Source organism: Somniosus microcephalus, chromosome 3 (genome assembly GCF_052327205.1).
Source record: "Somniosus microcephalus isolate GS21.2 chromosome 3, FLI_Smic_1.0, whole genome shotgun sequence".
In the NCBI taxonomy this organism is placed as follows: Eukaryota; Metazoa; Chordata; class Chondrichthyes; order Squaliformes; family Somniosidae; genus Somniosus; species Somniosus microcephalus.
In genome coordinates, this window is record NC_140989.1 from 51086788 (window position 1) to 51111517 (window position 24730).

Here is a 24730-nt window from a genome sequence, read left to right on the forward strand (position 1 = left end):
ATTCTTCTAAACTCCAGCGAGTACAAGCCCAATCAACCCAATCTCTCCTCATACGTCATTCCTGCCATCCCAGGTATCAGCCTGGTGAATCTTCGCTGAACTCCTTCCATGGCAAGAATATCCTTCCTCAGATAAGGCGACCAAAACTGCACACAATACTCACGGTGTGGTCTCACCAAGGCCCTGTACAACTGCAGCAAGACATCCTTGTTCCTGTACTCAAACCCTCTCGCTACGAAGGCCAACATACCATTTGCCTTCTTAACCGCCTGCTGCACCTGCATGCTTACCTTCAGTGACAGGTGCACAAGGACACCCAAGTCTCGTTGCACTTCCCCTTCTCCCAATCTATTGCCATTCAGATAATAATCTGCCTTCCTGTTTTTGACACTAAAGTGGATAACCTCACAATCACCCAACCTGTCTAAATCATCCTGGAGTTTCTCGGCATCCTCCTCACAGCACACACGCCCACCCAGCTTTGTGTCGTCTGCAAATTTGGATATATTACATCTCGTTCCCTTGTCTAGATCACTAATATATATTGTGAATAGCTGGGGTCCAAGGACCGATCCCTGCGGTACCCCACTAGTCACTGCCTGCCGCTCGGAAAAAGACCCGTTTATTCCAACTCTTTGCTTTCTGTCTGCCAACCAGTTCTCTATCCAAGTCTTTAAGGATTTTTTTTTAATTTAGAAAATTACCAACAATGGAATCATATTTGCTATTCCATAGCTAATCATAAGAACATAAGAGCATAAGAAATAGGAGCAGGAGCAGGAATAGGCCATTTTGCCCTTCGAGCCTGCTCTGCCATTCAATAAGATCATGGTTGATCTTGTACCTCATCTCCACTTTCCCTTGATTCCCTTAATATTTAAAAATCTATCTGTCACTGTCTTGAATATACTCAATGACTGAGCATCCACAGCCCTCTGGGGTAGAGAATTCCATGGATTCACCACCCTCCGAGTGAAGAAATTTCTCCTCAGCTCAGTCCTAAATGGTCGACCCCTTATTCTGAGACTGTGACCCCTGGTTCAAAACTCCCCAGCCAGGGGAAACATCCTCCCCACATCTACTCTGTGAAGCCTGTAAGAATTTTGCATGTTTCAATGAGATCACCTCTCATTCTTCTAAACTCCAGAGAATATAGGCCTAGTCTACTCAATCTCTCCTCATAGGACAATTCCCCCCATCCCAGGACAATCTCCCCATCCCAGGAGTCAGTCTGGTGAACCTTCATTGCACTCCCTCTATGGCAAGTATATCCTTCCTTAGGTAAGGAGACCAAAACTGTACACAATACTCCAGGTGTGGTCTCACCAGGGCCCTATATAGTCCCGTCATCCAAATCATTGATGTAGATTGTGAATAGCTGAGGCCCAAGCACTGATCCTTGCGGTACCCCACTAGTTACAGCCTGCCAACCGGAAAATGACCCGTTTATTCCTACTCTCTGTTTTTTGTCCATTAATCAATCCTCAATCCAATCAATCCCTTAACAGTCAGGGATCCTAACCTTGGTGGGTGGGTTATTAGAAAATGACTCTATGACAGGATAACAGCTCCAACACTCACATACAGTGACACAGCAGTTCATTAGTTCCAGATTACTCCGGTTTCCTTTCAAATCCTGCCCCAGTTTTAAAATGTAATGAAAGCCTAGCTGGTAGTTTAAGGGAATGCAAAAAGTGTTATTCAGGAAAGTGATTGCCAATCAGGTTTTCATATACTCATTTTAACATCTAAACAGTTTACAGTTGAAGGCTTTTGTAACCGCTAACAGTTTTTAAAGAATATAAACCAACCTGACAAAGCTGTCAAACATCTGCAGAGAAAGAGTTCTAACTCTCCTCACTCATTAAAGTCTGTTCATTTTGCTAACTCTTCTACATCATCACATATAAAAAATATCTGTTCACCGGGAATTTGATGTGGCAAGAATGAACTTGGGTAATACATTTTATTGCAGTTATGACTCAGAAGCAGAGAGAGTTATTTACAGTACTTTGCTTTTTACATTAACCTGCTAATAAGCCAAGTTGCTGTCATGCCAAGACTACAGTAATGCAAATGACAATTCTTATGCAGGCATATGATGTAATCCATATTGCTAAATTTTGTATTGGGAGTGCACAGAGGGAGAAAAAGGAAATAAAGACTTGCATCTATATAACACCTTTCACGACCTCAGGACGTCCCAAAGAGCTTTACAGCCAATGAAGTACTTTTTGACGTGTAGTCACTGTTGTAATGTAGGAAGCTATAATGTACAGCAAATTGTGTTACTGAACATGTCCTGCACCAAATGAAACAACTGCACATACCTGCCTGCAGCCAAATCTGCTCCAGAATGGTGGACAGCTGTTTGGGGGCATGTTTCATAGTGATGCTCTGTGCAGACACCTCAGACATGGCCAGTTCCATTCGGGAAGCAGCGATTGATGGGACACGCAGGGAACCTGAGGGACAGATTAGGAATTTCATGTTGAGCATTTCTATTTAAAGACCGACATGGAAAGGTAGTTTGAAATTAGACAGCTATGTGTTTGTGTTCAGGTGGGAGGCTTTCCCCCCACCCCCCCCTCCTGCCATTGTGGGTGCAAACCAAGGGCTTGTATTGCCCACATTGCATGAGATAGGTACAATTTTCAGGAAGAGGGTACGCCCAATCCCTTGATCAATTATGTATAATTTGCTCCATCGTGGATTCAACTGAACTCACCCACTCTATAGAGGGAAACAACAAGGCAAAGATAAATTTACAAGAAAATTAGAAGGTAAACACAGATGAGGAAGGCCATTTGCTCCATCTCAGCTTATCCTTCTGGAGAAACCCTACAGTCCCACCATGGCTTCCAACTGTTTCTTAAATGATTCAAAACTCTACTTAGACATCCATTTCATATGTTGATCACTCTTGGTCTGTAGAAGAACTTCTTGATCTTCTTTCAAGGCCAGAAAGCTGACAAAATATCAGAAGAAGTGGAAAAGGTAGAAGCAATGGAAGGGGTGAAAATTGATAGACAGGGTGTACTAGAAAGGCTGGGTATGCTTAGAGTGGACAAGTTGCCTGGTCCAGATGGCTTGCATCCCAGGTTGCTAAGGGAATTGGGAGAGGAGCTAGCGGAAGGGCTTGCCATAATTTTCTAATCTTCCCTAGATGCGGAGGAGGTGCTTGAGGATTGGAAAGTGGCTGTAACACCATTGTTCAAGAAAGGGTATAAGGACAATCCTAGTAACTACAGGCCAGTCAGTTTAACATCAGTGGTGGGTAAAGTTTTAGAAACAATAATGAAGGAAAAAATTAACGGGCAATTGGAGAGGTTTAAGCTAATTAAGGAAAGCCAACATGGATTTGTAAAAGGCAGATCGTGTTTGACTAATCTAATTGAATTTTTTGATGAAGTAAGAGAGAGGATTGATGAAGGGAATGCAATGGATGTTGTCTACATGGATTTTCGGAAGGCGTTTGACAAAGTACCACATAGAAGGCTGATTAACAAAATTGAGGCTCATGGAATAGCTGGGTCAGTGGCAGCTTGGATAAGGAATTGGCTTAAGGACAGAAAACAGCGAGTTGTGGTAAATGGCTGTTTTTCAGACTGGAGGATGGTAGACAGTGGTGTTCCCCAAGGGTCAGTGCTGGGGCCACTGCTTTTTTTGATATATATATATATATAAATGATCTGGATATTGGAATACAGAGTAGAATTTCTAAATTTGCCGATGTTACCAAACTTGGGGGTGTGGCAAACAGTGATGATGATACCAATCGACTGCAATAGGACATAGAAAGGCTAGCAGAATGGACAGACATGTGGCAGATGGAATTTCATACAGAGACATGTGAGGTGATGCATTTTAGCAGAAGGAACAGGGAGAGGCAATACACACTTAATGGCACAGTTTTAAAGAGTGTGTAGGGACAGAGGGACCTGGGAGTTAATGTGCATAGGTCCCTGAAGGTGGCAGAACATATTGAGAGAGTGGTGAACAAAGCATATGGGACCTTGGGCTTCATAAATAGAGGTATTGAGTACAAAAGTAGAGAAGTTATGCTGAACCTTTATAAAGCGCTGGTTAGGCCACAACTGGAGTATTGCGTCCAGTTCTGGTCACCACACTTTAGGAAGGTGTGACGGCCCTTGAGAGGGTGCAGAGGAGATTTACCAGAATGGTTCCGGGGATGGGGGATCTTAGCTACAAGGACAGGTTGGAGAAGCTGGATTTGTTTTCATAAGAGTAAAGGAGGTTGAGGGGTGATTTGATAGAGGTGTACAAGATTATGACAAGTTTGGATAGGCTAGACGGGGAAAGGCTGTTCCCACTAGTTGATGGTACAAGGACTAGGGGACACAGATTTAAGGTTTTAGGCAAGAGATACAGGGGGGATGTGAGGAAAACCTTTTTTACGCAGCGAGTGATGATGACCTGGAACTCGCTGCCGACGGAAGTGGTGGAAGCAGAGACACTCAATGTTTTCAAGGGGAGACTGGATAGGCACTTGAGGGAAATAAACTTGCAGGGCTACGGGGATAGAGCGGGGGAATGGGACTGACTGGACTGCTCTGCAGAGAGCCAGCACGGACTCGATGGGCCGACTGGCCTCCTTCTGTGCCATTATGACTCTATGACTCTAATAACCCTTCACATGATTTCATTTCTAACCTCCCCTTTTATGGTTCTAATATTCTTGAATTTGTGCCCTTTGTCACCGATTCAATGACCTGTGGAAAAACCTTTCATTATTTGACTTGATAATTTTGAAAATTTCTATTAAGTCATCTCTTAACCTTCTTTGTTCCAAAAACTCTTTTTTTTCCCAATCTTATAGAACAACACTGTCCTTTCAACCCTAGTAGCATCCCAGTGAAACTGTGTAGCACCTTTCCCATGGCTCCAATGTCCTTTCTATAAAGAGGTGCCCAAAAAGGCACATGGTACTGCAAATGTGGTCTTGTATAGATGAATCATCATCTCCTTGTTTTTGTATTTAATTCCCCTGTATATCAAATGCAGAATCACATTTTATTTCATTTTCCACCACAAAACCTGTTTTTAAAGATTTGGACTCCTCGATTTTGTAGGGTTTATTTCCAGGGGGCATAGTCTCAGGATGAGGGGTCGGCCATTTAAGACTGAGATGAGGAGGAATTTCTTCACTGAGGGTTGTGAATCTTTGGAATTCTCTACCCCAAAGGGCTGTGGATGCTGAACCGTTGATTAAATTCAAGGGTGAGAGAGATAGATTTTTGGACTCTCAGGGAATCAAGGGATATGGAGATCAGGCAGGAAAGTATAGTTGAGGTCAAAGATCAGCTATGATCTAACTGAATGGCGGAGCAGGCTTGAGGGGCCATATGCCCAACTCTTGCTCCTAATTCTTATGTTCGTTGTCTGTTTTCTCCCCCCAAAATGTGCCACTTTACATCCATCTTCAAGGTACTGAATTTGAATAATGTCCTTTCTCATTCCTTTCCCCCATTAAACCAAGTTCCATTACCGCCCAGTTCTGTTAGACCAGGTAGACAATTCAGGTCTTCAAAATCAATTTTACATTTAAAAACTGCAGCCGGCAGCAAACTTGTGCTTCTCTCTCCAATGGCTGCAGTTAGTTACATAAACTTGACAACTTCTCTTGTTCCACTAGCAGCAGACACACACTTTTTTGGATCTGAAGAGCTGCCACTGGATTCACTGACATGTCTTCTGCCAGGGACCTGCTGGAGAATAGTGTTGGATAGATGTATAAAGAGGGAGGGAGTCACTCTTCCAAAAGTGATTGCTATTATTCATGATCAGTTCTATTAGTGCCAGTAAATTGTAAGAAAATTTGAATCTGAAAAAACAAAAATGGTTGCAACGTAATCCTTTTATTGTGTTCGACCAAGTCCAGACACATTGGCCCGTAATTTCCGATAGGAGGCTTCCTGCGTGCAGATGCCTCCTATCGGAAAAAAAATCTATGCTCTTACTTGAGGGCTCCTGAGTTGCGGCCACATCCGATGCTGGGCCTCTCCACAATCGAAATGCACAGGGCCCACGTATCCCAGGGGTGCACGCAGTTCGCAAGCGTCCCTGGGATCACGTGGATAGGCCAGCCAACAGGAGAAGGGAATCCCCCAACATACTTTTGACAGATAGACCTGTCAAAAGTATGAATGGAGATCACCCCAAAAACACATCAAAACATTGAATACATTTTTTTAATCACGTTTTTAAAATGAGTTAAAATTACATTAAATTAAATATTTTAAACAAAAATTTAATTTTTTGAAAAAAATTAGTTTTTTTTACAGGGCTAAAAATAAACTTACCTTTTTCTAAAAAGTATTTTTAAATTATAAATGAGTGAAAAAAAAATTCTTTTACTTTTTTCAACTCTTATGCTTTTACCAGGCGTAAGATTTCTAAGTGTTTTCTGCGGGCGGCGGTTCTACAGAAAGCGGAACTCTCCACCCGCAGAGGCCCTTCTCCAGGGCAGGCGTCCGATCTGTCAAGAGGATTCTTGACGGATCGGAAATGCCAGTTTTCAGCGCATGCGCTTCGTATGCCTGAAACCGGCATTTCCGATGTCCCTACGGGTGTGTACACAGCGCGTATACACCCGTAGGTATCGGAAAATACGGGCCAATGTGTTTAAGCAATACACATACAGAGAAATAAACGCAATTACCCCATTTTTGTCTGGGTAGAGATGTAGCCTTCATTGATCCTTTTGATACTAACTCTCTCTACAAATTGTTACGGAAAGCTCCAGATCTTTATAGGTCACTGGTCACGCACACTGTCCTTGCTGATTCATTATGGCATGACAAGTGTTATTGTGAATAAGGCCCCCAGAAAAGAAATCTTCCTACAAAACACCAGATGCCAACTTATTTAACATCCTGGCCTAATGACCCAATTCCTATCTCAAGACTGCCTCAGCTGTCTCGGTTCACAGTGTGGTGACAATAAGAAGTCAACAGGCACGAATCCCACATCCTACACTTTCAGCATCAGTTAAACAGCACAGTCAGCTAAATTAAACCCAAACACATTAAACCCTAAAGCATCCTGGGAATGAACAACTTTAACCATTTCATTATTTCTAGCTACAGTACAAATCCACAAGCCATTTATAAGTAAAAAGAAAGCAAAAACCCTAATCATATGAGATTAAACCAACGCCTAACACTACACAATTGTATACACGTTTAGGGTAGCTTACAAAATGAGTTCCTGAGGGTCATTGTTGTGATATTTCTGTTATGGCTATATCCCTAAATCTGACTACATAAAATATAGTGTAATCAGTCCTGGAGGAAGACTTGTAGACAATCAGAGGGTGTTCTAGATCTATTCTGGCACTTACAATCAAACCCATATTACAATTGTTTTGGTTCAACTCTATGTAATTACTTTTAAAACTATACTTATGCATATTTAATGATATTATAAAAGTCCGTACATTTAGACAATGTAGATAATGATAATGCAAGTTGTTGTTGTTATAATAATAAAACAAACACAACTTCTATGGAAGTTAATTTCTAACTTTTTTTTAAATCCACGGGTAATTTTACCAAACCTTAAGTGCATCAAAACCAAACCTTAAGTGCATCAAAACCAAACTGTTATGTACTTGCCATCCTGCAAATTTCAGACTGACTGATTTCATCTGGTATACAGAACAGATGGTCAAATGTGAACCAGAGTCTGGAATGATCTCAACATGGTTTTACAGATGAGAGAAACCTGGCAAGGGACTCTCTTATTAGCAATGCATCTCCTGACCATCTGCTAATACACAAGGTACTTTTTCCCCCTACTCTTTAGTGTTACAGGTGAACAGGTTGCACAAGTAAAGTTGCCATGAGCAACAAGAAACAATGATCATTTGATGTCACAGGGTACAATCGCATAATAAGTACAGGTAAAAAAGTACATAATGATAATCTGCATAGCCTCACGTAAAACGTGCACTGTACAGGAATACAAAAGAACTGACGTCATATCCATTGATTTAATAGCTCTGATAGCATTTAATGTTTCAGTTATATAAACAGTTATGTAAAATGCAGGAAATGCAGTTTTGGCATGCTTATATACTTTCATTGAAAAGTCTAAACTGGGTAAATTACAGTATGCCATGTTCTTTATTTCCTGTTCCTATACTAACCCACAAACTTATTTGTACTAGAGTATTTAGTAAATTGGCCTTTACTGTGTAGTTCTTTGTTCCCTTAATAATCAGCACTACTTTATATGTTATATATCTTTCTTTTCCCATCTCTGCTCCTTTCTTACTGGAGTCTGAGTTCTCAACTCAATTGTCTGACATGTCAATTTATCCTTTCTGCACGAGTGGTTACATTGTCCATGAATGCTTAGACCAGATGTGCCACACTTTCAGATGACACTACTAGAAATCTCCATTGGAGTGCATGGGCTAGTGGCTCTGCAGCATGCTTCATTGCTCTAATATGATTGCTCTTTTGTGAAACAGACAGTAAGAAATGACCAAGGATCAAAAGAGAACTCTGAGAAAATTGAACTCTCTGACTTAGCCATCACTCAAATTGCCAGTTTTTGCGGAGGTGGGGACAACCCGACTGGGATTTAAGGGCTTCCTCCCCCCAATATTCATGCATGTTCATATTACCACACACAAGCAACATTCTTCAAATCAACTTATAAGAACATAAAAAATAGGAGCGGGAGTAGGCCATTTGGCTGATCTTCTACCTCATCTCCACTTTCCTGAACTATCCCCATATCCCTTGATTCCCTTAATATCCAAAAATCTATCGATCTTTGTCTTGAATATACTCAACGACTGAGCCTCCACAGCCCTCTAGGGTAGAGAATTCCAAAGATTCATCACCCTCTGAGTAAAGAAATTTCTCCTCATCTCAGTCCTAAATGGCCGACCCCTTATTCTGAGACTGTGACTCCTGGTTCTAGACTCCCCAGCCAGGGGAAACATCCTCCCTGCATCTACCCTGCCAAGCCCTGTAAGAATGTTGTATGTTTCAATGAGATCACCTCTCATTCTTCTAAACTCCAGAGAATATAGGCCTCGTCTACTCAATCTCTCCTCAAAGGACAATCCCCCCATCCCAGGAACCAGTCTGGTGAACCTTCGTTGCACTCCCTCTATGGCAAGTATATCCTCCCTTAGGTATGGAGACCAAAACTGTACACAGTACTCCAGGTGTGGTCTCACCAGGGCCCTATATAATTGCAGTAAGACATCTTTACTCTTATACTCAAATCCTCTTGTAATAAAAGCCAACATACCATTTGCTTTTTAATTGCTTGCTGCACCTGCATGTTAACTTTCAGTGATTCGTGTACAAGGACACCCAGGTCCCTCTGAACACCAATATTTCCCAATCTCTCACCATTGAAAAAATACTCTGCTTTTCTATTTTTCCTACCAAAGTGGATAACTTCACATTTCTCCACATTATATTCCATTTGCCGTGTTCTTGTCCACTCACTTAGCCTGTCTATATCCCCTTGAAGCCTCTTTGCATTTTCCTCACAACTTACATTCCCACCTAGCTTTGTATCATCAGCAAACTTGGATATATTACACTTAGTCCCCTCATCCAAATTATTAATGTAGATTGTGAATAGCTGAAGCCCAAGCACTGATCCTTGCGGTACCCCACTAGTTACAGCCTGCCAACCCGAAATTGACCCATTTTTTTCCTACTCTCGGTTTTCTGTCCGTTAACCAATCCTCAATCCATGCTAGTATATTACCCCCCAATCCCATGAGCCCTAATTTGGTTTAATAACCTCTTGTGTGGCACCTTATCGAATGTCTTCTGAAAATCCAAATACATCACATCCACTGGTTCCCCCTCATCTATTCTGCTAGTTACAACCTCCATGTCAAACATGATTCCCCTTTCATAAATCTGTGTCGACTCTGCACAATCCTATTAATATTTTGTAAGTGCCCTGTTACCACATCCTTAATAATAGATAATAGAGCCCCAGGTGGGCAGAGGAAACACTTCAAGGACACCCTCAAAGCCTCCTTGAAAAAGTGTAACATCCCCACCGACACCTGGGAATCCCTGGCCCAAGACCGCACAGAGTGGAGGAGAAGCATCCAGGAAGGCGCCGAACACCTTGAGTCTCTTCGCCGGGATCAAGCGGAAGCCAAGTGCAGGCAGCGCAAGGAGCGCACATCAGCCCAAGCACCCCACCCACCCGCCCCTTCAACCACCGTCTGCCCCACCTGTGACAGAGACTGTAGGTCCCGCATCAGTCACCTGCGAACTCATTTTTAATGTGGAAGCAAGTCATCCTCGGTTCCGAGGGGCTGCCTAAGAAGAATAGATTCTAGCATTTTCCCTACGACTGATGTCAGGCTAACTGGTTTGTAGTTCCCCGTTTTCTCTCTTCCTCCTTTCTTAAATAGTTGGATTACATTTGCTGCCTTCCAATCTGCGGGGATTGTTCTAGAATCTATGGAATTTTGGAAAATGACAACCAATGCATCCACTATCTCTATAGCCACTGTCATAAATCTCATCATCGAGAAACTACCTATGAAATAACAGGACGGCCAGCTGGTGGCGCCGTCCAAGGAGTATAAATACTCGGGCGCTGGCCCCAGCTCGCCAGGGGCATTTTGTAAGACAAGGAGCTAGTGAAATACAACTAGACTTCCATGTTCTGAAACAAGTTGATTAAAGCCTTGCTTTATGCTCAAACCAAGTGCGTAGTGAGTTTTATTACGTCAATTTAATCAACTTGATATTGACTCCATGCTTTGGGTGATTTCGGGAACAGCCAGCTACGACTCGAACCGTAGAAGGGAACTCAGACAAGTAATCGATCCATCATGGAGAAACGACTCAAACCCGCCCATCTCGACCTGGACCCGAATTCACTTACAGCTGCTAAGGTATGGAGACACTGGTATCGTACTTTCAGCAACTTCCTCAGGGTGTGTGGTGAAAATGTTCCTGATAAATTAGAAATACTTGCTAATTACATATCCCCTCATGTGTTTGATTATATCGAAGACTGTGTAGACTATGACGCCACTATCCAAATACTACAGCAGCTATATGTCAAGTCCCCAAATGAAATTTTTTCTCGGCATCTACTGGCCACAACTCGACAACAACCCGGGGAATCACTTGACGAATTCCTTCAGAAACTTCGCAGGCTCAGCAAGGATTGTAATCTTAAAGCTGTTACAGCTGAGCAGTACCAGGAGGAGTTAATTCGTGATTCCTTTATTAATGGGATTGCGTCTCCCTTCATACGTCAGTGTCTGTTGGAGAATAAAACCCTCAAGTTCCAGGCTGCCTATGACCAGGCATGTTCTCTGGACTTAGCAAAGAGGAATGCAGACACCTATCTTTCACCACGTGCATGGGCTGCTGCTATCTCTTTTAGTGACTCCTTCGATAGGCCTCGGGCGGAAGCCCTCACGGATGACTCCTCCAACCCGGCTGATGACAACCCTACCCTAGAAACCTACACTGATGACGACCCCGCCCTAGCGGCATCTTGGCAATCTGGAAGGAAGTGTTTCTTCTGTGGAGGTGCATTCCATTATAGGAAATTTTGTCCTGCTCGTAACGCGACCTGCAATCATTGCAGCAAGAAAGGTCACTTTTCTAAGGTATGCCAGTCAAGAGCCGCTGTTAGTAAGAAAGGCCACTTTTCTAAGGTATACCGGTCGAGAGCTCCTGTTAGTTTTGCAGCTGCTATCTATAAAACTGCTCCTCCCCCAAGAGCCACTACTAAGGTTACAGCTGTCAAGGGTAAAACTGCCCCTCCTCCCATCACAGCTGTTTTTCCCCAAAGTTTGTCCCATGCAGCCACGAAGGTTTCGGTAAATGGACACATTTTGAGTGCACTAATCGACTCATGCAGCTCTGACAGCTTCATTAGTGAGCGGATTAGTGAGCGGGTTGTCAGTAAGTTGAAACTGCGTATTTACCCCTCGGACAGGGAAATTGCAATGGCTCCGACGACACTGACCACCAATTCTCCGGCTTTTGTTTTGTCGACCTTATTCTCAATGGCCGCACTTATTTCTCCACCCGGCTCGGGGTGCTCAAGAACCTATGCAGTGATGTGCTCCTGGGACAGGATTTCCAGAAACAACACAAAAGACTCACTTTCGAGTTTGGAGGGTCAAAGCCGGAGCTTACTAGTTCCAAAGTACCATTTTGTGTGCTTTCGGCGGCTTCGCTCGACGAGCCCTCCTTGTTTGCCAATCTTTCCCCCCGATGTAAGCCCAGTCACTAAATCACGACGTTTCAGCCAAGATGATCGAGCCTTTATCGAGGCAGAAATCTCTCACCTTCTAGCTGACGGTATCATTGAGCCATGTTCATCTTCCTGGCGGGCTCAAGTCGTCATTGTTAAAAATCCTCTGAAGCAACACAAGAAACGTCTTTGCATCGATTACCCGCAAACTATTAACCAGTATACCAACCTGGATGCCTACCCACTACCATCGATGACATGGTCAATAACCTTGCCAACTACAAGGTATTTTCAACTTTTGATTTAAAGGGCGCATATCATCAAGTACCGTTAAAGGACTCCGACAAAAAGTATACAGCCTTTGAGGCCAATGGTCGGCTTTACCAGTTTTGTCGCCTTCCATTTGGGGTCACCAATGGGGTGGCCGTCTTTCAACGGGCAATGGATAGCCTAGTCAAACAGGAGAACTTAACAGACACTTTTCCATATCTGGATAATATCACCATTGCTGGTCATGACCAGAAAGAGCATGATGCCAACCTCCAGAAATTTTTTGACGTTCTCCGTCATCGCAACTTAACCTTAAATGAGTCCAAATCTGTGAAATCAGTACCATCAGTCAACATCCTTGGCTACTGGGTGGGCAACGGTGTCATCAAACCGGATCCGGAGCGACTTCGTCCGCTTTAGGAGCTCCCTCCCCCTACGAATCTCGGCTCTCTTCGTCGGGCACTCGGCATGTTCGCCTATTATGTGAAATGGATACCCCACTTCTCCGACAAGATCCAGCCCCTGCTTCACGCAAAGTCATTTCCATTGGAGGCAACGGCTATTTCAGCTTTCAACCTCCTCAAGCGACAACTGGAAAAAGCCACACTTCGTTCCATTGATGAAAATCTTCCTTTCGTGGTCGAGTGCGATGCATCGGATGTGGTGATCTCTGCTACCTTGAATCAAGGTGGTCGACCCGTTGCATTTCTGTCCAGAACTTTGCAGGGTAGCGAGCTCCATTATCCTCCTGTCGAGAAGGAGGCTACGGCCATCATCGAAGCGCTACGTAAATGGAGTCATTTTCTCGCTCGTCGCCATTTCACACTTATAACTGATCAGCGCTCCGTGGCCTTTATGCTGGATAACCGGAAACGCACTAAGATCAAGAACAACAAAATACAACTCTGGAGGATGGAATTGGCTGCCTTTGGATACACCATACATTATCGACCCGGCAAAGAGAATGTGGCCCCGGATACCCTCACACGGGCATTCTGCTCTTCTATGTCAACTTTGGCAGATCTTCATACTGACTTATGCCATCCTGGCGTTACCCGTATGTTGCACTTTGTGCGATCTAAAAATCTCCCATTTTCTACGGAAGATGTGAAAAGAACGTGCTCCTCCTGTAAAATATGTGCGGAGTTAAAACCGCAATTCTTCCGTCCATCAGATGGCTCGCTCATATATGTTATGCAGCGACTCAGCATTGACTTTAAAGGGCCATTGCCTTCCTCAACGCGGAACACCTACTTACTGACTATGGTGGACGAATATTCATGCTTTCCCTTTGCTTTCCCCTGTCCCAATATGCTTATTTCCACAGTGATCAAATGCCTTGATCAAGTCTTTTCCCTTTGCGGTACGGTCAATTTCATCCACTCTGATCGGGGTCCCTCCTTCATGTCAAGCGAACTCAAAAGTTCTCTCTCCCAATGGGGAGTCGCCACAAGTAAACCGACACCATACCATCCCATCGGTAACGGACAGCTTGAGAGATACAACGTTATCATTTGGAACGCTGTTCGTCTTGCGCTGAGGTCACGCAATCTACCAGACCAGCAGTGGGAAACTATGCTCCCTGACGCGTTGCATTCCATCAGGTCTCTCCTTTCTACTTCTATCAATGTCACACCTCACGAGCGATTCTTCAGCTTCCAGCGTCGCTCCACCCATGGGACGTTTCTACCGTCATGGTTGGCAGCTCCTGGCCCCATGCTGCTCCGAAGATTCGTCCGATCATCGAAAACCGATCCTCTAGTCGACGAGGTAGAACTTACAGACGTCAACCCTACGTACGCCCACGTGCGGTACCCGGATGGCCGGGAGTCCACCGTTTCGCTCCGGGACCTGGCTCCCTGTCCGGCCGGTTCCGCCGACCCGACTGATGGAGGGACCTGCGGGGATGAGGCCGACACTCTGCGCTCCCCCGAGGACGACGCCCTACCTGGGACATGGAGGGATCTGCCGGCTGCCCCGCCGGATCCGCTCGGGGAGCCAAGTGCTCCCCATGGGATGGCCACCCCGGGCCAGGACGCCGGTCAATCTCCAGCTAACCGGCTAATCTTCGGGACGAAGCCAGTTCTGCGCCTGTGGGGACCCGCACCCGGAGTCACGATCTCCCCAGCCTCCCTCGGGTCGATCAGAGCAACACAGGCCCTGTCGATCCACCGGCACGGGTCAAGCGGCCCAGGGACCAAGACACGGTCCGGGGAGACGTGCCTTCTGGCCATAAACAAAAATCTAAAAGACTGCGGCTGTTCGTGGTCCGCCTAATCCGTTAAGAGGAAGTCATCGGACTTCCAAATCTTTTAGGCAGGAAGAATGTCATAAATCTCATCATTGCGAAACTACCTATGAAATAACACTGGACGGCCAGCTGGTGGCGCCGTCCAAGGAGTATAAATACTTGGGCGTTGGCCCCAGCTTTCCAGGGACATTTTGTAAGACAAGGAGCTAGTGGATACAACTAGACTTCCATGTTCTGAAACAAGTTGATTAAAGCTTGCTTTAAACTCAAACCAAGTGCGTAGTGAGTTTTATTACATCAGCCACTTCTTTCAAAACCCTAGGATGTAGGCCATCAGGTCCAGGGGATTTATCGGCTTTCAGTCCCATTAATTTCTCCAGTACTACTTCTTTACTAATACTAATTTCTTTCAGTTCCTCATTCTCATTATGAATTGTTTAATATGCAGAATGAACTGGGCTAAATTACTGAATATTATACAAAGCTAGGATAAGAGAATCACTGGACATGATTAAAAAATGTAAAAGCCTCAAAGTAACAGACTTTTCAGAGCAAGTTCGTTATCATTAAGAACTGTTTGTTCATGGAATAGACTGTCAATCAGCTGAGCAAGTACCGTCTCTGGTCAGGTATTTAGAAAGAAATTGGACAGATTCCATATTCCTCAGTGAATAGAGGGATGTGGGTTTGAGGGGAAGAGGAAAAGATAGAGAAGGATCTCAATGACAGGGAAGCTACATGGGGTAAATTACTAATTCTCATTCCTGTATTCATCTACCCATTTCCTCTTCCAATGGCACTTGGAGGAGCAACGGAACATTCCAGGTTGGCTCATCCTGCTGTTTTTCCTGCATCAATGGAAACTTGCCACATAGCTATCTGCAAGTGCAAACATACATCCGACCACTTCAGTGACATAGTAGGGCCCAGAAATTCGGGTCCCAACGCATGAGTACACACTGGCTACTCACGCGTAGGCCCAACGAAAGTGCCGGTTTTGTGCACGCACTGCGCATGCGCGGGAAACCGGCACTTCCGTTCCCCTGAAAGGGGTTGACAGGTGGAACGCGTGCGTCGGAGAGGCAGCGCATCGAGCTTACCTTTTTTTCCCCCAGGTTTTTCCGGGAGGGTAAGTCTCCAGCAGTTACACTTTTAAAAAGCAGGCGCAAAGCCTGCTTTTAACAAGGTAAGTGGTGAATTAATTAAAATTAAAACATTTTTTCCACAGGTTTATTATTTTTAAATACTTTAAAGAAAGGTAAGTTTATTTTTAGCCCCGTTAGAAAATGTAATTAATTTTTTCAAAAATTTAAATTATTGTTTAAAATAGTTATTTCATGTAATTTATAGTTATTTTAGAAATGTGATGTTTTATTAAAAATTTATTTGAAGTTTTAGTGATGTTTTGGGACTTATAGTATTTATAGGTTTGACAGCTCTTCCTATCAAACTTATGAATGAAGCATTCCCTGCTACCATTGGCTCTCCATGGCCCACGTGATCCCAGGGGATGCATCGAACTAACTGCGCCCCTGGGATACGCAAGCACTGCGTGCCGGCAGTTGGAGGAGGCCCAGGATCGGAATCCCACAGCTCAACGGCCGGCGCGCTAGGGAAGTGCAGGTCGGGGGCTTGCACCCGCGGGAAGCCCCCGACCCGAATTTCTGGGTTGTAGTATTTAGTAGAACCTATGTTATATGCCACCTGGCCACTCTATGCATCATTAAAAAAAAACTAACACTGTTACATAGGATTTAAAATGCAAAATTACTTAATAGTGGAGGTGGCCTGGGGGTGGTGCTACATATATGTCATGGAACAGAGGGACGTGGGTTTGACTCCCCCAGTCGATTGAGGTCCCCTATTCTCAGCAATGCTGTGCTGAGTGGCGGTTTCCTGGCACAGGGGATGAGGGAAGATGGGGAAAACCAGACAGGGGAATTGCACTAGGTCACTCTCGCATGTTCCCTGCATTGGCAGTGACCTGGCTGCTCACCAGCCCCATTCTCTCGGATGTAGGAAGGTACTGTAAATGGTTCCAAGCAGAATCAATGAGGGGAGAAACTGGGCAGAAGAAAGTAGGTGCATCCCCTGATAGGAAAATAAATGCCCCTTTGGAAAAAATAAATACCCCTTTGGAAAAAAATAACAGTTGCAGTCTCCCAATTTGATGTCATTCACACGTTTGACTCACAATGCAACTGTCCAGTTTCAATTATATTTTATCATCCAAGTACTAACTTGATTACTGACAAGCCCTTGGGTTGACCCTGAAATCTGCTTAACACCTGTCCACATTATTCATTTAGAAGGGATCAAGTTCACATTTCACATGCCTGAAATGTTGAGGAATTTGTGAGTCTGGGGAGTCAGGTCAGATGTGTCTGAAACGATGCATCAACATTCAATAATGCAATCAAACTTCAACATTAACCAACAGATGAACCTCCAGATTTTGGAATTCAGGGATTGTAGGCTGTAATGCAGTAAATATGCAATATCTCATGAAGTGCTGGCTCTGATATTTATTCTGCTCATTACTCGTTTAATTGCGATCAATCGTAAAACTGTATCAAGTGCTTCAACGTATAGTTCTGCATAATTTGCCTTTTTCCATTGTTGCACTTTTATGCCAAAACTGCATTTCTTGCATCGTGCTTAACTGTTTGCATTACTGAAACATAATGGCCTGGATTTTGCAGTAGAAATAACGGTGAGGCTATCAACGCTCACCGTTATTAGAGAGTAAATCGGACAGCAACTTCCAGCAACCACACATGCGCAGTTAAACGTGGAAAACAGGAGGTTGCTGTCCAAGTTGCCCTGCTCATCCAGAAGCTTCGCTGTACCGGTATCTCGCCGAAAGGCTCAGAATTGAAATACATGCAACGGCGTGAAGTTGCTGTACTTATGCGATACATACACACTAAACTCGCCAGAAAAATTTAGGGCTTGTCCATTTCAGTGCAAGTATATTTTTAACGTCGTGACAAGCAATGTTCCTTCCCCCCCACCCCAATTCTTTTTGGGTGCGCGGCCCCTTTAACGGGCTGCGCAGCCCATTTAAAGGTTCTCGCATGCGTGCAATTTCACATTGGAAAAGCCGATCCCGGGCTGCATGGGACCGGCAGACAGCTGCGCGGCCTAAGTCTTAGTTACTGCCAACCTCTCTGGCGCTGAAACCTAACTTTTACAAGTGTGCAATCTCATTCCTTCAGATTTTAATTATTGTTAGCGATTTTAAAAAAAAAATTAAAAAGTAAATAATGTTTTTTGAACTGTTTCTTTCGGTCTCTTATCTTTCTCTGGTGACCTCTGCTGGAAAGTGCATGTGTGTGTCTGGATGTTGAGCGAGGACAGGATCCTGCTTAGCTGTGACAGGTCAAACAGCTCTCCAAAATTCACAGCACAGGTTCACATATCAAGAACAAATCCTCGAGTGTGATATCATGGGCTGCTGCCGCCTATGAAACTGTACCTCAGCATGACCCACCGTATTCAGGCCGTGAGATTACCCTTGTTCCTTAATTAAGTTCTGACTGTAATATCACAATGCTAGAAATTGTGACATTTAAATAATAAAGGAGAACTCACATGAATTCTTTCTTTCTGTACAGGATTCACTAATATTTGTGGTGTCTGCTTAAACCACCTCTTTCAACAATAAAAGATTAGCTTCATGTCCCCTATAAATATTACAAATATATAGCTGAAATACATCGGTAGAGTTTTCAAATGTTTTTCAAACATAGAAAGTTATACAGGAAACTTTGTTATATCTGGCACCGACGGGACCGAGCTGTTGCCGAACTATCAAAACTGCCGGACATACCAGCGTTAATGTTGAAGCATACGGAGGTTTTCATCTCCGTATCTGACAACAAACACTGTTGCTTAGCAACAGCTTCTAAACAGTCGGCCCGTACCTTGGAAGCCTCTCTGTAGCTTAGCAACAGCTTCAGAGAGACTTTCCAGAGCCTGACTGTTGAAAAAAAAAAAGCCACGAGAAGAAAAAAAACCTAACAAAACGGCTCCTGATTTCTGCCGGTAGATCGAGGTTTCCGGACATACAACCTCCGGATAAACCAAAGTCTCCTGTACCCATGTAAAATCTATCATAACATTTCTCCATCCTCCTTACCTGAATCGGCCTCATGAAAATCAGGAAAAGTGAGGTGAATGGTGCTTCGCTTCTCAGCCGCTGTCCCCTCGGCTACACTGCTTTGAATAGTGCTCCGTTTATCAGTCAGTGCCCCCTCAGCTAGACTGCTTCCTTTGTCACAATCACTGCAATAAAGAGGACAGATTTGATCACAGGGATGATAATGTAAGGCCATTTTCTTTGTTTTTAATCCTCCCCCCTTTCTATGGCCATTTATTCTTTTTCCTGGTGCCTTCCCGTATCTTGTCCAAGTGGCCATTCTTCATGTGCGAGTCCAGTTGAATCGCTGAGTCTGCCTGAAAAAGCCGGCGCGCTTAATACGTTGTAAGAGGTGCCTTTGTAATTGACTTCTATGGTGATGGAAATGGTTATCGCTAATTGCCTGTCTTATATACAGTTCCCACCAAGTGGTGAGGACTGTATGTGTTGACACACGAGCAAAACATGAAGAGTTTGATCGTGTGGAGAAGAGGTATTAGTGAACTGTCTGTATTCCTTAGAAGGAATAATCAGCAGAAGTGAAATAAAGGAATGGGTTGCCCAAGGAGAACCCACTAGATGAGATCCCCTCCTCTCGTTTCAAGGCTGTGCCTGGTCCTTTCTGGCCATGGGAATGTAACTGTTGCTATATATGAAAAAATATTTTCTGCACTGATAAGAGCTGTTATCATTTAGGTAGTTGACACTGTCTTTATAAAGATAATACAGAGGTTCTTGGTAGTGTGTCAATATTTGCATGGATTTCCCACACAGAGAAGCTTGAAAAGCTATGTCTTAGTTAAATCTGCCTTCTTAAGTCAGTGTCTTCTGGAGAAGAAACATGTGCTGTGGTCTCCAATGCTGCTAGCTAGAGGAAGTAGGTACTGATGAGATAACTGATAGCGAGTTTCACATTTTAAATTTGATAGCTTAGCAACTACTTTTTCTATACTATCCACTTTGATAAAAAAAAATTGCTGCAAACTTTCTGATATGACTGTGAAGGGTTTGGCGCTCAGAATGGGAAACATATTGGCCCAAAAATTGCAGTCAAAGTGATGGTGAGGCTAATAACATTCGCCGTTATTTATGTGCAAATGCCACAGCAACTTCAGGCGAGGGCAGATGCGCGATTAAACATGGAAATCCAAAAGCTGCTGTTGGGGATGTGCCGCTCCACCATTAACTTTGTGAAAACAGCCTCTCGCTGTCTGGCTCTCCATTCACATACATTGAGCGGCGTGAAGTTCTTGTACTTGTGCGCTAGATACGAAGTAAACTCACCACAGAAAGTTAAGTCAGGTCATTTCAAGTCCAAGTACCCTTTTAATGATGTGATGTGTGTTAATTACTGCCAATCAACCTCTCTGACACTGAAAATTAACTATTACAAGCGTGGAGTCTCATTCCTTTGGGTTTTAATTGTTGGAGAATTTTAAAAATTTAAATAAAATTTTTTAAACTTTTTCTTTTGTCTCTTTTTTCTCTCTTTATTTGATCTTTCCCCCTCTATTTCTCTTTCTGTACCTGATTTGACATTGAATTCTAACTTGCACTTCCTTGTTCAGACCTTGCGCTGTTAATTTCACAATCCTTCAATCTGATTGGTTAAGGAGACACACAGTTGTTTGCCCTGTTCACTCAGATTCCAGATGCCCTGTAGAGGGTGCTACTCCGTTTCCATCTCACACTTCCAGCAACTTGTAGTGCAAAATATCATGGAGACTAAACAGGCAAGGGCAAGTCTAACTAATGGTGGGCACTGTTTGTTAGCCTGCTGCAGCAATTTTTGGGCCATTAATGGCAATTTGTATAAGAGACCAAACCCAGCCAATGAAGTGGTTCCCAACAGTGCATCTGTTGAGCAGAGTTGTATTCTCAGAGTAATGGTAAACTTCTAAGTGTGGTGAAAACATCATCCAGCTGACTTCATAGAGGAAGTAGGTTAGCACAGGTTGAGACACTGTTGCCTTGTCCAGCATTTATAAAGCCTCGTTCCCAGAAAGCAGAGGATATATTGCACATATCGGTTGGCACATACATGTCTTCAAAGTTTGTGCGGGGGAGGAGGAAGACAGTCAACCAGAGTTCTGCCTCTTGATCACCATCCAGTAAGCTCCGGTGAAAAATATACATGAGCATTAGGAGTGCAATGTAGTGTCCGTGTGTAGATAAAGACACTGAAGACAGGAGTTGGTTCATAGGTATTTACTAAGCAAGTCTGGGGGGGGTTCTAAAGGATATACACAATACACAGGCTTATATAGCCCAAGTGGCAATTACTGGCATTACGCACACCTGGGGCTCTTAAAGGCACATACACCCCAATTGCTCTTTAAGGCACATACACCACATGCAATACCTTGCATTCATGCCCATGTTATCCATTATTTAGCTACAGTATGTATTCTGCTGTATATGAAGGTGGCAGGGTTTTTTCTATTCTGCATTTGTTTTCTAGCCAGTAACGGGTGTCACTGGTAGCTAGAATACTCCAACTAGTTGATGCGATAACGTCCACTTTCAAAGTTGAACTGTTATGTAATCGCTGTGTGTTTTATTGGCTGAAAACCAAAGATGATCACCGTGAAATTATACTATTTTCATTCTGAAACCTAAGGCCATAGTGCAGGCCAGTGACAAAATGTAACATTTTCGTCTATGGTAGATTGCGTTATTTCTTTTTTCTTTATTGTTATGGTACCTTTGAGGTTATACTCAGGTTCCGTTAAAGAAATACCCCTTGTCCGATTGATAAAAATCATTGCAGGAAGAGAGATGCGGTATTTATAGGTTGCAACCGTGGAACAAAAAGTGGTTGAAATTCTAATGTAAGTGGAGTGCAGAGTCAGTAGCGTTATTCTGGCTAGCTGCACAAATTTGCACACAGCAAGATCCCACAAACAGCAATGACCTTTCGAAAGGTCATCGACCTGAAACGTTAACTCGGTTTCTCTCTCCACAGATGCTGCCTGATCTGCTGAGTGTTTTCCAGCATTTTCTGTTTTTATTTCAGATTTCCAGACTCCACAGTAATTTGCTTGTTTTAGGTAAATACATAGGATTGTTGTGCTTGTCATTTAAGTATCAGATCTAATGGGCTGCTGACCTGCATGCTCTATTTCACTGCATGTTGCAGGAGAACGTCTTATATACATTATAGCATCGCAACACATTCACAAGCCATCACCTATCCTCCATGTTATAAAACTCAGTAATTGATTAAACCTGATTCTGCTTCAAAGTACACCAGTGCTTTGCCTTTTCTGTGAAATGCTAGTGGCAGAGCATACCTGAAGTGTGAAGTGTGTGTTGTCTGCCACACATTTAACATGTGTTTGCAGGTTTCAAGAGCCTCCTCTGGTCCTTTGTGAACTGCCTCAAGTTTGACTTTAGTGAAAAGTAAACTGCAAAGAGAGAAATAAAAACAAAAATATTAATTACTTGCATAGAATGCATTTATGACCAAATGCATATTCTTGTGATCCACTACAGTCAAGTAGGACAAGTGGAGACACATTTCTTTCCCTTTAAAGTATTATACAATTTAAATTATTTCCAAGTGGAGATGGGAGGTGCAGTGAGTTCGGTGCTGGCTGTTCACCTTTGCGACCAGAGTTCAAATCCAGTCCAAGCTGATCGTTTGAAAGTCTCCTCTCTTATTTGTAAAGTGATTGGAGAAGGCTCAATCCTTCCTACTAGGCACATGCACACAGCATTGGTGTCACATTCACTCAGAAACGACAGACAATAGCCACATTTTTAACCTGACAAAGAAGAAGTAATACCCAGAAGAGGCTGCAGCAATATTCCATTGGAAGCTGCAATAATAGTCCAGGGAAATAGTACAAAAATCATGAATACAAATTATGTCCCAAAAAGTACATATACTGAATTACAGTAAGTAGGATGTTAAGAAAAATGTCAAAACATTTTTATTCCTTATGTTATATACAGAAAAATTTATTTATTTTATTTTTTCAAAAAACAGGAGTGCCCATTTAGTACAGTACACAATCAGAAAATGTTGACCTATAGACAGCTAAGCTTACTGTTGCAGTAGGCTGAAGAGTGCACTGTAGGAATGCAAAACTAGTACACTGAGTTAACAAATGTTTTACAAATATGGCTTATTAATTAGTGATGTGTTTCATATGGACTCTCTATTGGTGAAGAGACCAATCTGTGTTATATCAGAGCTTTGAAGTATACAGGAGTGTGTTACAAATGGAATATATTAGATTTTAATGGGTGGTAAGGGATCAGTTAAAAGGTTGTATGGAGCTCATACATTCACCTGTGGCTGACCCACTTGTCCCTGGTGGGCAAATCCAAGCCATGAAGCCAACTGGAGGAATGCCTGTTGTCTCCAGCTGTCAAGCAGAGGATTGCTGAATTGGCTGCAACTGAGTAGAATTGGCTCGAACTCAGTCGAATACAATCTCTGGAGCAAAGATCCTCTTCAATTCAGAGCCAAAGCTGATCCCTCAAACACCTGTCCAAATCAAGCAGCAACCAAGTGCTTATGCTCTGACTACCACAGCAAAAGGGTGCCAACCCTGCCCATAAAAATCCACAGGTGGCTCCAACTAGCTTTGAAATTCATTTTAGGGCCAACATATGTACCTGCCATGGTTCAGTGCGCTCATCCTAATTTGTGCGCATACTAATTTAAGACTAAAGACAAAGCACTCCCTCCCACACCTCAGGACAGATCATCCATTATTCCGTATGTAACATACTCATTTCCCAGGACAGTTGTCACTATTGTATTCTGAGAAATATTTAAGAAATTCACATGCGCTTACAGCTTTTAAAAATTAAGCTGCTGGAATCTATAAACCATTTATGCTGCTCCGAGCTAACCTGCATTAAATTACAAAGAAGAGGAGACAATGCAGCAAGTATTTACATTTACTATCTGTAGTTTAGATTTATGTATCTGTTGTAGGCAGAACTGCACAAAGACACACAGCACCCCCTTACACTTCGAGTGATTTGTAGATACACACAGATTACTTAACTTGAGTTGTGACTATAAAAAAGAGATATTAGTACAGAATCATTCAGCATCAAACAAAACATTGGAAGACATTTCCCCCGTTTCCACCTTATTTTTTAAATGGATATACAGAATAGACTCTCATACACAATGGTTAAGTGGCACCAGTTTTATATTTCCCAAAGTTACTTGTGTTCATGAACACATCACAGTGCGCCTAGCAGTCTACAGCAACAATAATGTAATCAGCTACAAGTTACTGATTCTTTACTGTACTGAAAAGGAACTTGTCGCACTTTTGTTTTGTCATTTAACATCTAAGTAGAGTTGGATGAATAGCTAGTTAGAAAAAGGACTGAAGAATACAAGGACAAATATGGATAATGGAATGTTGTGTGAAGCATGACGACCCCATAGCTTCTGGGGCCACAAAATGCTAGTGGGAAAGGAAGGATGTATAATAAGACCCAGGATTGTCATAGGTGGTCTGGATTTCTGGTCAATTTACCTTATGTGAGGGATTAGGGCAGGAAAAAACTTGCAGAATTTTCCCTCAGGAGATTAGATGGGTTGGGCAGAGTTCAACATATAAACTTGTCTATGTCTTTCTCATGGTAATGCTCAGTGCCGTGGAGTGGGATGGATGTCAATTGAGACCTGCTCAGTTCCCAATCTTACCTAAATTGAGTGGAGACTGAGGCATCTCCCAGCTGAAGAGAGAGAAAACAATGCCTGGATGGTCACTGGTATATCCTGGTGCCCAGCTACAGCAGCAGTGCCAATGGCCTGCGAGCAATTCATACTCGGAGTCTCTCGGCTGTAGAGC

General features: G+C 43.2%; 1 protein-coding gene across 1 annotated transcript in view; it reads right to left on the reverse strand.

Annotated features, from left to right (window-relative positions):
- LOC147121052 (tetratricopeptide repeat protein 7A-like) overlaps window positions 1-24730 on the reverse strand; it is a 408967-nt gene that overhangs the window by 105500 nt on the left and 278737 nt on the right. The window contains exons 16-18 of the mRNA XM_085980379.1: window positions 22196-22309; window positions 18903-19048; window positions 2331-2465 (exon numbers count right to left, since the gene is read on the reverse strand). Coding sequence (XP_085836505.1) covers window positions 2331-2465; window positions 18903-19048; window positions 22196-22309 — 395 coding nt within the window. The remainder of the gene's footprint in view (window positions 1-2330; window positions 2466-18902; window positions 19049-22195; window positions 22310-24730) is intronic.